General features: G+C 38.5%; 1 protein-coding gene across 7 annotated transcripts in view; it reads right to left on the reverse strand.

Annotated features, from left to right (window-relative positions):
* Positions 1-13,897, reverse strand: part of LOC126194644 (mitochondrial ribonuclease P catalytic subunit) — a 163,080-nt gene that overhangs the window by 75,600 nt on the left and 73,583 nt on the right. For all 7 annotated transcript variants that reach the window (XR_007538491.1, XR_007538490.1, XR_007538492.1 and 4 more), the window contains 2 exons: positions 9,764-10,053; positions 6,201-6,450 (listed from right to left, as the gene is read on the reverse strand). Coding sequence is in view for 2 of the 7 variants with exons in the window: in XM_049932821.1 (XP_049788778.1) it covers positions 6,201-6,450; positions 9,764-10,053 (540 nt within the window). In the remaining 5 variants the exon portion in view is untranslated. The remainder of the gene's footprint in view (positions 1-6,200; positions 6,451-9,763; positions 10,054-13,897) is intronic.

Here is a 13,897-nt window from a genome sequence, read left to right on the forward strand (position 1 = left end):
GGCTCGAACCACTTGTCTCACTGAAATATCAAGCACAAAGTTACTTTAATTGAAGTATGTAAATCGTCCATACTATTATTCCTCCTGTATGACCTGTTATGCAGAATATTGGTTTTGAAAGGATTCGCCAACTTCTGGAGCTGTTGAAAATTGCTCTCCATGCATTTTTTCCCATTAGGCAAAAAATCAGGTGAATATGAGTATTTGGACATTAATTTGATGTTTTTCTCCAAGAAATAATCAACCATTTAATACAATTTGTGACAGCTGACAGTGTCATGACACAAAATAATGTGACAAATTCAGCCACTTGTGGCAAAAAAATTATTGCATACCATTCAGTAATAACTGGTCTTGGATCCTCTACAACAATGGTAGTGACACGTCAAATGAAATCAAAGAAACATGCTATCATTATTTGAAAGTTCCATGTTTTTTGGTTTTGGTTCATCTTGGTAAACACAAACTGTTGATTACTGATTAGTTTTTGGCTTTTACAAATAAAATGGTGTGCAAAACTTGGATGAAAGTAGTTTTCACATAATGTTTCACTGCTAAGCAACACAACTCAATGAAAGTTGGACTGTACATAAAAGTACCTGTTACATTGTAGTAGAGAAGGCAACTGAAAGAATATGCAATGACATGAACAGAAATGAAGCTTTTATTCAAAGACAATAATTACACTGAAGTCACCATGGTTTATGATGGTCCTCAGAACATTATAAATGATAGGACACGGTTCTTAGTAGGGTGCATCATCACAGTCGGCAATGGATGCTCTGCAATGTGCTCCCTTGGTGGCCACAAGTTTGGTAAGGAGTCCTTATGCTAGGGCATCCACCGGCGCAGTTGACAACTGCTGGATGGTTGTTGATGCATATGGACATCCTGCAATACATCTCCCCAATGAATCTCCTCATGCTCAATGGGATTTAAGTCAGTGGAACAAGCAGGCAAGTCTATTCACCAAATATCATCTTATCCAAGAGCTTCTCCATCTGCGCTGTTCAGTGTGGTCGTACACAGCCATCCATAAAAGTGAAGTCAGGACCAAATGCTCCTATGAAAAGGTGCACATGGGGAAGGAGTATAGTGTCACAATAACATTGACGGGTGAATGTCCCATGTTTAAAGATTTGGATGTCAATACATCTGTGCAACATTATGTATCTCCACACTGTAACACCTGGACCACCAAAAGCGGTCATGTTCGGCAATGCTGGATGTACTCTCATATGGCGAGCTGTAGGAACATGTAATGCAGCCAGGAACATTGTGAAATATGATCATTTTGGTAGTTTGGGTCTTGTGGGGTGGGAAGGCATGTCGCATGGGTTTACTGACCTCCAAATCTTTGAACATGGTACACTCAGTCAACGATACTGTGACACTGCACTCCTTTCCCATGTGCATCTTTTCATGGCTTCATTTGGCTCTGGCTTCAGTTGTGTGACTACACTGAACAGTACAGGTGGAAAAACTCTCCACATACGAAGATATTCGGCGAATGCATTGGCCTGCCAGTACAGGGTGTATACACGGACAAGGAAAAAAAAATTCCCGGAGTTTTCCTGGATCTCCTGGTTAAAAATACATTTTCTCCAGGGCGAAAATACATTTTTAAGTGACAGTATACTTTCCATCAGAACTGTAAAACTAATCAATCCTTTGAATGGATATGGTTTTATACAGCAGCGTAGAATTTCCCAGCACTTTAGAAAACAAAACTCAGGGGGAAAAACACGTTTTGGGAAGATCTTTGATGTGCGGCAACATGTAAGCTGCATATTTTTGTATTATGAAAGTATAAATTCGAATTCCACCAACAGGAAAAGTTAATGGTTTTAGTTAATATACATAGTGAAGAAATGCAAGGCTTTCACATATAATAATTGTCTTGAAGATTAATAAGCTACAAGACAAGCTAAGCTTTCACATATAATATTGATCTGTTTAGCGTATGTTACACTTTAAGATAGATCACACAAATACACCAGTAAAATTTTTAATACCGACATAAATCTCTGATCTTCTGGGCTCAAAATTCTTCTAAATGGCTGGTCATCAAAGAGCTGATTTTAAATGAGAGCAAACACTCTGCGATATAAGAAATTCATCGTACATTCTCGCACATAGTTCATCTTGCGTAAAAGGAAATTTACTTTGAAAATAACGCTTTTTGAACCACAATTTGCAATATTTTCCCACAACCTGTTAGAAATAGATTCATTTCAGCAGTTGCCAGAGAGCGCCAGATAAGACGCGTCATTGCGCTTGCGCAGCTACGGTGACGTAGGAAGCCCATATGTTCGTACGTGTAAAACATTAAAAGATATTACTTACATTATGTCAGACTGCTCTGCACACCACAACATTTAAAAGAAAAAAAATTCAAAAAAGTTAATTTTGTAGCGAACATCTTTCTGAAGAGTCTGACATGTAAAACATACATCTTTGAATCTTTGCGGATATGTAAGACATGTTATTTGGTCTTAAGTGTGCCGAAATACAGTGCCAAGCCTCTTCAGACAACATTCTCATACCGCATGTCACTGTATTTTGCTCTGTGGAACTCAAACATGTACATTTTGTAATGGATGCCATCAAACTATTTCAGGACAGTTTGAAATTAAAATTTCCTGTAGTGCCTCTCCTGCTTCCAGTCAGCCGGTTTGACATCCTGCCCCCCCCCCCCCTGCCCATTTAAAAAATAAATAAGTCACAATTAATACTGGATGGGAGTATTTGTAACCGGGAGGACAAGAACTCTTCAGAAAATCTGGACTCTTTATTGCCTATTAGCTAATAACTTCCTCTTCTGTGTGACATAAAATTAAATATAGGATACCTAAAGCCAGTAAAGACAAGAGACAGGCAACACAGTACACATTTCTTCAATCCTAAGGTCCTAGTGATTTTTCTCTCTAATCTTGCTACAGCTTTACATGGCATGCCTTCCTTTCTGCAAAAGAACTATTGCCTCATCAAAGTTTGTCAAACGTTTTGTTACATGAAAAATCGAAATGTCATTGTCTAATACTGAAAAAGCTGTTAATTCAAATAGTATCCAAGACTGGTGTGGTTTCTCGATATGATTACATCTGTTTTGTCACCGTGTGCTGGATAAAACAAAATAGGCCTTCCTAATATTGCAGCAATTGTAACACACACCAAAAAAGCAACACTGTTTTGGCAATAATTATCATTTTTATAGTATGACAGAATATAATTCACTAAGTACCAATACAAAATACCTATTTCGCCTACTACAATCAAAAAGCTTTATGTTAGGAAATAGTTCCACATTTCATTCATACGCTCCAGTTTCTCATGCACGAGACTGAAGTGTAGTAGAATGACATTTTTGTATAAATCTGGAATCTTCATATTCTTCCATAATTTGTGTGATGTCCACGTTTCTTCTCTTTCCTCATTCTAACAAACAATCTTGTCATCACTAATTCTGTAACTATTCCTACCACTGTCACAACTAATTCTCTGCTTAACTTTACTAGCCCTGCCACAATCACCAGTTTAGTTATCCAAAGATCATTCTCCAGTTAGGTGTTATTATGTGTTCGTACAATGCGTTTTCCTCGCTACTCCCAGAATGGAAGTTAAGCAGCTGCTAGCCAGGGACTACAACTGGCTCCATCTACTGTACCAATCTGGCCAAAAATTTCCTGTCAAAATTTCACTTTCTCGGATACACCGAGAAGATAATACGTAATCTTTCCTACCTGTTGTTCCTGATCGTCATGTATTTCCACTCCGGTAATTTGAATCTATCGATTTCACTATTAATTATAACAACGCTGAACACCTGCAAACCGAATCAACCACATAAACAAGCAGCAGTTGGCATTCACCGGTTCAACTTTATTCCGCTCAGCTCATATAGCTCCGTCCCATTTTGTCTGCAGGAAAGTTCATTTCTAGATGCGACGAGGATTCCCCTGGCAGAGACATCACGTACACTGTGCACGCATTCAATAATCAATTATAATTCATTCAGAAATCAATTTAGAATGTGTTCAAAAATGTCCAAAAACCAGCAGGGGTGCATTTCAAAATCATACGAATAATTGATAGACCAATGTGCACTGTATGCTAGGTGCTTTGTGAAAAAAGGTTTTTTTCCTCAAGAATATGATTTTGCCCCCTCCCCCTGAAATTGCTGCCCAGTTCAGATACCCCAATTTGTTCCCCCCCCCCCCTCCCCCACCAGATCCAGGACTGATGCGCACACGTGAATCTAGCAGCTTGGGCACGTCAGTAAAAATTTTATGGTTACCATGTGACTGGTTGCAGCTACTGCTGGTTACACAGCCAACAGCCACGCTTCTGTAGACAGAAGCAGGAGAAGGTATTACTCATACACGACTCAACTGCGCACGTGTACGAGCCCGCTCGTATCTCCTTAAATGAATCTAATGCAAACACTCGTGACGTCACGCTCATCGGAGGCAAATTTGTTGTTGTGAAGCATTGCATAGTTCCTAAAGCTTTGACACATATTGCTGTTGGCAAACAATTGTATGAGCACTGTGTTTTGTTGTTGTATATGGCACATTTCCTTTGCAATTTATGTTTTATTTTCATTTTTTTCCTCGTTCACGTTTTATTGTTGCAGTATGATTCTGCAGTGGCGGTATACAGTACTATGCTTTGTTAGAGTATCGATTCTTACCTGTCAAAATTACAAAAATTTAACCGAAAACTAAAACAACAAAAAATTCCCAGAATTCTAAAAAATTCCAGGGTTTTTCCAGATTTTCTCCCGGATGAAAAAGATCCTGGGCTTTTCACAGATCTCCCGGTTGTCCTGGGTCGAATACACCCTGCCATCTCAACTTAGATCTCGTCGAGCCCGTGTGAAATGCGTTGGGAGATGTATTGCAGCAGGTCCACATGAATCGATGACCATCCGACAGTTTCCAACTGTGCTGGTGGAGGAATGGAACCCTGTACCACAAGAACTCCTTACTAACCTTTTGGCCACTACGGTCACATGACGCAAAGCGTGCTTTGCCATCATTGGTGATCACACCCCCAATTAAGAACCGTGTCCCACCATTTGTAATGTCCAAGGGACCAACACGAATCTTGGTGACTTCAGTGTAATTATTGTCTTTGAATTAAACTGTCATTTCGGTTCATCTCACTGTGTATTTCTTTCAATTACCTTCTGTACTATACTGTAGCAGTTCTTTCTATGTATGGTCCCAGTTTCATCAAGCTAGTTGGCAGTGGCACATCATGTGAAAGTTAATTTCATCCGTAAGTTCTGGACACCAGTGTATATTCGAGTTACATCTCCTGTTGTGATCTTTTGCACTTCCTCAGTCGAATTTTTTGAGCCTTATTTACACGAATTGACACAAGCTCATTTCTGAGCTTCAGTCAAATTGTGTGGACTCCAATGGGAATAGATATTTTCCAAAGCTAACTACTGATGCAACACAGCATGTACTGCAGTCTTCGATATGCCTAAGGATGCTTCTATCTCACATGAAGTCAAACGTCAGTCCCCTTCAATCATGTTACACACAGCATCAATGCTTATTGGCACAACAATCAATTTTGGCTGACCTTAACAAAATTAATCATCGCTCAAAGCATGATCGCAATGTTTTCTACAAAGGAATTATAAACAGTATTTTCTGAAGGTGACTCAGTGCCAGAAGTTATTACTAACTGCAAGCACACCACTATGCCAGTTCCTGAGCTGCCATTATTTTAACAATAACAAATAACAAATTCTGACTGATTGAGGGGGATTATGGCAGTAAATGGTGAGATCATCAGTCCTGTGATTTAAAAGTTACTTGCATAAGATAGAGGGTCTGTTAAAAGTGGGTGGATCCAGTCTAAGGGGTCAAACTATAAAGTGAGAAAGTTAAAACACACACAGTAGAAGGCATAAAAGGGTTGGCCAAATCTAAAAACTGGAAAAACAGAGGGATAAAAGAGCGATCTTTGCATGGAGCAGTGGTCATGGGTCCCAGAGCTAGCACTGTCTAGCGGTGATGCAGCTGCTGCTGCTGCTGCTGCTGCTGATGATGATGATGATGATAGTGACAACAAGTCAATTCCAATACTTCACTAAGTCTTTATATGAACAGCACAGATGTGGTTCTTATTTTCCGCAGAGTATGTAAATTTATATTTTTACAACTAGCATATATGACACTTACCAGCTTGGCATGACTACTACTAGAAGAAGAGCCACTAGCAAATGCCACATTCAGGCCATCTATTACTACATCCCAAGTTCTGTTCTTCTTTAACATATCTTGAAAGTGAACAACTTCTTTAGGTGATGTCTTAAGAAATACATCATCTAATAGTAAAACCCGGTCCAACATTGCCACCTGTAACTGCTTATATTCAGTTGGCGTGGGAAGCTGTGGTGTCAACTGCTTGTTACATGTCTGGCAAATGCCCCTAAAGAAAGGGGTCTTCTTTTAGTAATCACTTTACTCTACAAACAAGTTTAAGACCAAACTGTATACATTACATTGTTCTCACAATATATTCAAGGTGTAATGGGTATAAGTGCAGATATTTCTGTTGGTGACTGAGGATAGTGTACTGAACAACATTACATGAGCATTTGCAGACAGATAATTATAGCTATTACAAGTCATATGCTTTTAGGTTAGGGGAAGTACATCCAAGTACATGTCACAAGAGAAGGCGATTAGTGCTTATTTTCCCCTGGGCAGCAGGTCATATGTTGAAGTGTGGACGCAAAATGGTTAGTCTATACTGGCAGGCGTAGTCCACTTAATGGAGCACTTACACCCGTGCAGAAAAGATCTTTTCAATTATGCTATGTGTTTGTGGTAAGACTGTTTGACACACAGAAAAATCAACCAAGACACTGATGTGTGTACATATTAAGGTACCATATACAAAAATATCTGCATCTACCCATTACACCCTGTATAAATATGTCTAATTTAGCTAAATAAATAATACTTTGCCTAACACAACTTGCTACATTAAAAAACTATGAGAGTATTATGAAAAGTTATTAGCCTTGAAGTGAAATACTATGTTTTCTACAACCAATTTTTTTTTTCAGTATTGTCCCCTTTCCAGTCAAAGCACCATAGCCAACATTTTTCTGTGAGTAGATCCCATCTCTGACACATCTATAAAATATCCAACTACATCTGCCATAACCTCCTCACATCACTCAAGATGTTTTACAGCCATAAGTTCAATAGCCGTGAAAATATGTGGAACGCTACTGGTGCAAATGTGAGGAAAAAAGCAGATGTTCCACTAATTCATATTTCTAATACTATAGTTTTCCTATCACCAATGATGTTGTGTGGGCAGGTGCATTGTTTTAATGAAATACTGAGTTTTCTTTTGCTGTTCAAGACTCATTTCATGTATATGAGTGGTTCAGAAGACTTGGGTAATAATAAACAGTTAGAGGTTTATACTTTGGAAGATAGTCAACAAGAAGAATTCAAAGAAGACACTAGCCACAACATTGCCAGCAGATGAAATCAACATTGTCTTTTCTGAAGCGTGATCTTCAGCTATCACTCAGTGCTTTGATGAAGTTTCATTTCTAGCATTAATTCACATCTCAAGAAACAAAGGAAGGAAAATTGGGTTTTACATCTCATCAACATTGAGATCATTAGAGACAGAGCACAAACTTGGATGGTGTCAAGGATGGGGAAGGAAATCAGTTGTGCCCTTTCAGAGGAAGCATCCCTGTATTTGCCTGGAGTGATTTATGGAAACCGTGGAAAATTGAAGTCTGGATGGCCAAAAGCGGGTATGAACTGTTGTCCTCCCAAATGAGAATAATTCACATCTCATTCGAAGTAACAAATCAGCACACAAAATCAACTGAATCATTTTCAAAATATTTCAAATGTTTCAGAGAAATTTGTTTATGCATTTGCCTTTGGACAGCAGTTGACACACCCACCTATCTTGCACAAAGCTTTCCCATTGTTAATTCTTGCTATATTCCTTTAATATTTGCCCTTATACCCAGGTTTGTGGATTCCGTATTGGTGCATTTCACATAATTTTCATGGGTGGGAGCAATTTTGGGACATCCTCAATAAGCAACATCTTAAGGAAAGTATTTCCACATTTGAATTCACCTGCCTCTTCACTACTGAGAACCAGGCATATTCTAAGCCTTCTCTACATTTGGCTGAATTTTTGTTGGTGATAAAACATCCAAAACACAGAATTTTATCATGTCTTGTTATTCCCATTTATCCAACTGATCCAAACAAGATCTCTAAAAAGAGAGAGAGAGAGAGGGGGGGAGGGATAGAGAGTGACGTACAAGCAAAACTATTACATGAGTCAAATTGACACTGGCTTATGCTATTGCTCTGTGTCAAGCTGAGAACTTCTCACACAGACCTCATTTAGCCAGAACTGAATGTCAAAAATATGCAAATAGAAATCAAATATTTCCTACTGAAATATCAAGCAGGAAGGTTAGAAAATTCCAAGTTGTACACGATCACCGAAAGGCAAGACCTTAACGTACGATTTGGCTCATAACGGAAATTTGCCAATGGAATGTGATAAAATAAGTTTTTATTATTTAAAGTTATTTAAAAAAGTTGTTGAAATTTTGTTACAGAGAAGCATGTCAGTAAGATGGAGACAAAGTAGAATTAATAGACAAATTATTACAGTATGGTGCATATACGGATGCAGGCACGAGGGCTGAGGGAGAGTGGGGGAAGGGAGAGGTATGTGCAATGACATGAGGAAATTAATACGCTACATATTAGACAAAAATGGAGGTAGAGGATGTGTTTTAGTGTGAGGAAATTTATCATATGACATTTTAGACAAAAGTATTCTGTCTTTTTCTGCCTATGACAACCATGTGTGATGCGCAAGGAGCTCTGTACATCAATTTTTCAAGAGAAAGTCTGAAGTAAAAAACTGATTTTCCACATGCATGCTTCCCAGAATTTCCAGCTGACATGAAAAAGCAACTGACACATGTGATAGAGAACTAAGAAGTCAAGACAGACAGAGAACAAAATTACACTATCTAAAGATAGTCTGTCTCTTCTGCACTGCATGCAGACCATTTTCGAAAGAGAAGAATTAATTTAAATATGAAGAAGGCAAAAAGCAAAAACATCGGATCATAAAAATTGTGGGTGTGGGTTGTAAAGAGGAAGCAATGGAAAAAGATCTACACTGGTAGGTTGGTGAAAAGTTGACAACAGGAGTCATGACTCCAAGGAAAGAGTATGCATGATGGAGAAGTGATAGAGGAAAGGAATTTATTTATTTATTTATTGCTTCTCGAAAACATGCCCTCCTGTTTGTCTAAAGCAGGTCACATAACACATTCATAACATTTAAAATTGTCCACATAATAGTACTTTTTTACATTCTTAACTCTTACAATCCAATAATACAGACATCCATCCACACAAATGACTAGGAAAAATACAAAATTTAAATAAGTGATGAATCAAAGAACAAAAATGAATTGGGAGAAACTATACAAGACAGACAGATGATCATTAATGGTGAAAATTTTCACTTCTTAAGCTAGGAGAATTCAGAAGACAACTACTTGGAAGAGCCATTTCTGTTTTTATGAGCTTTTGATGGGAGGATGTATCCCCAGGAACCAAGAACCAGAATTCCTGGTAAGATCTATTATGGCTAGCCACCTGAACACACACAGTCTCCCTCCCCCCCCCCCCCCCCCCCCCAATATCAATAACTTCTTTACCTTTTGTTTACAGTTGTAAAACTTGCTTGAAATCCTCTGTCAGCTTCCAGCTTCTCAGACAAAGCACACACTACTTTGTCAGTAGGCTTTTCTCCATGGGTTGCAATAAAATGTAACAGTTCTTCTGGATCGCTATGCTGCAGCCAAGCCAAATAGGCCTCAGGACCTGGTCGTCTATCATCCCGTTCAAATATTTCCTCCATGACTGAGTGGGCCAGTTCATTATTTCCATTACGAAATGCAGCAACAGCCAAGGAAGTGTAAACAGCAGATTTAGGATGGTGCGTCAGCTGTAACATGCATAGTTTCATTAGTACTAATTAGTTCTCAGCCATTCTGCGAACAGTCAAAATGGTCACTATAAGAATATATTTTATGTAGCACATCATATGAACACTTATCAAAATGAGTCAAACAATTATGAAATTTACTATGGTCAAAATTACAATAAAATTATTCTGTAACAATGATACGACTATATGCTATTATTCACATGGACCTGAAATACAGTTGGAACCAAGTGCTGTTTAATGTAAGTAATGCTAAATTTCACTATAAAATGTGTGTAACAAGGTATTTGGCCAGTGAACAAATCTAACTTTATGTTATGTAGTCCTCAAACAACAGATCAAAACAGCAATGTGAAAGCTCTAGAGTATGATGGAAGTGTGGTCACAGAGGTTATAAAAATTAAAAATACCCATTATAATTGCACTCAGGCTAAACCCAAGCACCTACTCAATACCTACTATACTTTTTTATTTTTTAAATTGTGTTCAGTTACAGTTACAGTCAGTATAGCCACTTACAATATCAGGCTCTTTTGTTCATCCAATGCTCTTAGCACTGAGAAAGAATCATTTGTTTTCGAGTTTCCCAACACAGTTCTGCAGTTGATGATATTTTATGTTGCTGTGAGGTTTCACAAGTTAGTAAATGATGCCAGTTCCTAACAGTGTCTTATTTATTAAAATTAAATATTGCATGAGGGTACACACCAATTTGATTCAACTGCTCAGATACCAATCATCACTTGCAATTAGTCGTAGTGTTGTCACAGTTTCAGTCTGTGGAAATTCTGGAATAAATTCACATAACAGATCTTTCCACTTTCTGATAGTACCAGAATTGACACCACCAAAGCCATTGCCAGTGTGCTGGGACGTTGGCATTGATCATTGCTGGACAATGCCCCTGTTGATACAGCAACTCAGCAGAAGCTGTTGTTTCCGTGCCGCCGTTTCTGTGTGTCGACAACCTGGGGTGTCAGGAAGCTACTGCAGTTTGACATAGTGTCGGTTGCAGCAGACAGATGTCAGTCAGAGTTTTTCACGGTGACACAGAAACACAGTCTTTTCCGCAAAGTCAGCACCGAACAGCTCCATTTAAACCCCTCCCTGACCAGCAGTCATGGTCACCCAGCTGGGCAACGTAACTGCATCCAGTTTGTCTCAGCCACAACCTTATAGTCTTTACTGTAGTTAAAATGCTGCCACTGGGCCATGATCCACAGACCTCAGTCTAACTGTCTGTGGCCTGGCAGCCAACTGTTTGCCACCAAGCCATGGGACAGCTCACTACTGCTGGAGACTACCAGGTGCCCATCGCCACTCTCCAGCCAACGGTTCAGCTGGGGAATGCTGTGACCTACCACCTGCCACAAGGGAGAAGACCATGTGAGGTGCCTCACTTCTGTAGTGGGGCCACATCCCACTTATGGCCACCACTGCTGACTCAGAACCTGTGTGCTCAGTGAGTCCGTCATCACAGCAGTGCATGTGCACAGCACCCTCCTCTACAAGCAGGAATATTACAAGCTGATGCCAAACCATGTCAGAGATGAAAGAACACCCCAATAACTGTCCAAGTTGAATGAATTAATAAATAACTGTTTATGTTCACTGCTTCTTTCTCTACAGCTGTCCCTCTCGTCTCTATTAATCCACAATGGCCAGAGGGAGAGCCCTCACCATCCTGAGCACCAGAAGAATGTCTTTTCCCCTCAATACCAGTCATTTGTCCAACCAACCACTACTTTATTTTCATGCTGCACTGTAAAATATTCCATGTGACTTTTCCGAAAATTTTCATTTATTCAGTCATTAACGTGTACCGTTCCTGACTTGTTGGTCTGCCATTTCATTACCATGAATTTCAACAAGGGGCGGTATGCACTGAAATTTTCCTTCTTTTCCTTCCTTTGATAAAGTGTTTACACTAGGAATAATTTTGAAAATGGCTAAAATTTGAAAAACTGATGCAGAATCCTTCAGTATCACCACTTTTTGTAATAAACCAGTCTCAACATAAAGGTGGTGTAACACAATATAACTGGCACAAATTTCAACAGTTGCTGTAATGTCATCCAGATTTATTGGAAAAGAAAAAGAGCTAACTATACAATCTCACACCCGCAGATCTGTGTCTTTCTATCACAGTCATCTGTAAACACACACGGAACAAATCGTCTGATGGATATACGTTGTAATTGTACATATGAAGATGACACCATACACATACTGAAATCACGTTTTCTTGTGAAGTTTTCTGTTTATCTGAGTTTAATGGTGATTTCAGTGTATTTAAGTGGAAAAAACAGTAGTATCAAAAGGAATTACAAATGCCATGGTTAACACTTCTAAAAATATCAAAACAACTAGGAAATAAATTTGTATGGAACAATTAAAATTCATGTCTAGATCCAAAAGTACAAATAAAAATTAGTTAATATACTTAGTATCTTAGCCGATCTTATAGCTATAGACCTGTTATCCAGATTAATAATTTTGATGATACAAACAGCCAATATTTGACTTTGTACACCCTGCAATACCGTCTGTGAATAGGAGCTGAACTACAACCATTTTTAGACATTTTGGTAAATGTGGCCACTAGACCTTGTCACACTAGGCCCGTACGTACGTAAATACCCATGTATATGAATTATGTTTTTTTGCTGTTCTGGAATTTTAAAATCACAATGTGTCCAATATCCTTGCAAAAGTGATTAAGAGTAACAAAAAGACTGTCAGACAGTGAGCTTTCGATAAACAAGGCCTTTGTTGAAAATAGACAACACACACACACACACACACACACACACACACACACACACACAATGTGCATGCAAAAACAACTCACACACACATGACCACAGTCTCTGGCAGCTGAAAGCAGATTTCAGCCACCACCACAAACTGTGGTCGTGTGTGTGTGTGTGTGTGTGTGTTTTGTCTATTTTTAATGAATGTCTTGTTGATCGAAAGGTCAATTTCTGACAGTCTTTTTGTTGCGCATATCTGCGACTCAGCATCTCCGCTATATGGTGAGTACCAACTACCCTTTTCATGATTTTGTTACATTCCATCCTAGATTTTCCATTGTTTGAAAAGTGATTAAGGGATGAATAAAATGACAGCAACTATGAGAATTATAAATATTTCTGCTAATGGTTTTTCATGCTCTCTCTATAATCCTTCAGTATAAAGAATGATATTTCATCTATGTCTGATGAAATTTTACTTCTCAAATCCTGCACATTACCTTTATGACTTTGTGTTCATGGAGGATGACAACAATGTCCTGTTTGTCTCATTTTCTGCATGCATGAGTTTTTTCCATAAAACTTTGTCACAACTTACTTTAATATAAACTTTAATATAATAGGAACAAGACTTAATGTAAGGTGAATACAGGGTTATACATACAAAATCAAATAAGGGTAATGCAGGAGTAGGTTTAACAATGAATAAAAAAATAAGAGTGCGAGTAAGCTACTACAAACAGCATAGTGAACGCATTGTTGTGGCCAAGATAGACACGAAGTCAATGCCTACTACAGTAGTACAAGTTTATATGTCAACTAGCTCTGCAAATGATGAAGAAATTGATGAAATGTATGATGAGATAAAATAAATTATTCAGGTAGTGAAGGGAGACGAAAATTTAATAGTCATGGGCGACTGGAATTCGAGAGTAGGAAAAGGGAGAGAGGGAAACATAGTAGGTGAATATGGACTGGGGGGTAAGAAATGAAACAGGAAGCCATCTGGTAGAATTTTGAACAGAGCATAACTTAATCATAGCTAACACTTGGTTCAAAAATCATAAAAGAAGGCTGTATACATGGAAGAA

Source organism: Schistocerca nitens, chromosome 7 (assembly GCF_023898315.1).
Source record: "Schistocerca nitens isolate TAMUIC-IGC-003100 chromosome 7, iqSchNite1.1, whole genome shotgun sequence".
Classification (NCBI taxonomy): domain Eukaryota; kingdom Metazoa; phylum Arthropoda; class Insecta; order Orthoptera; family Acrididae; genus Schistocerca; species Schistocerca nitens.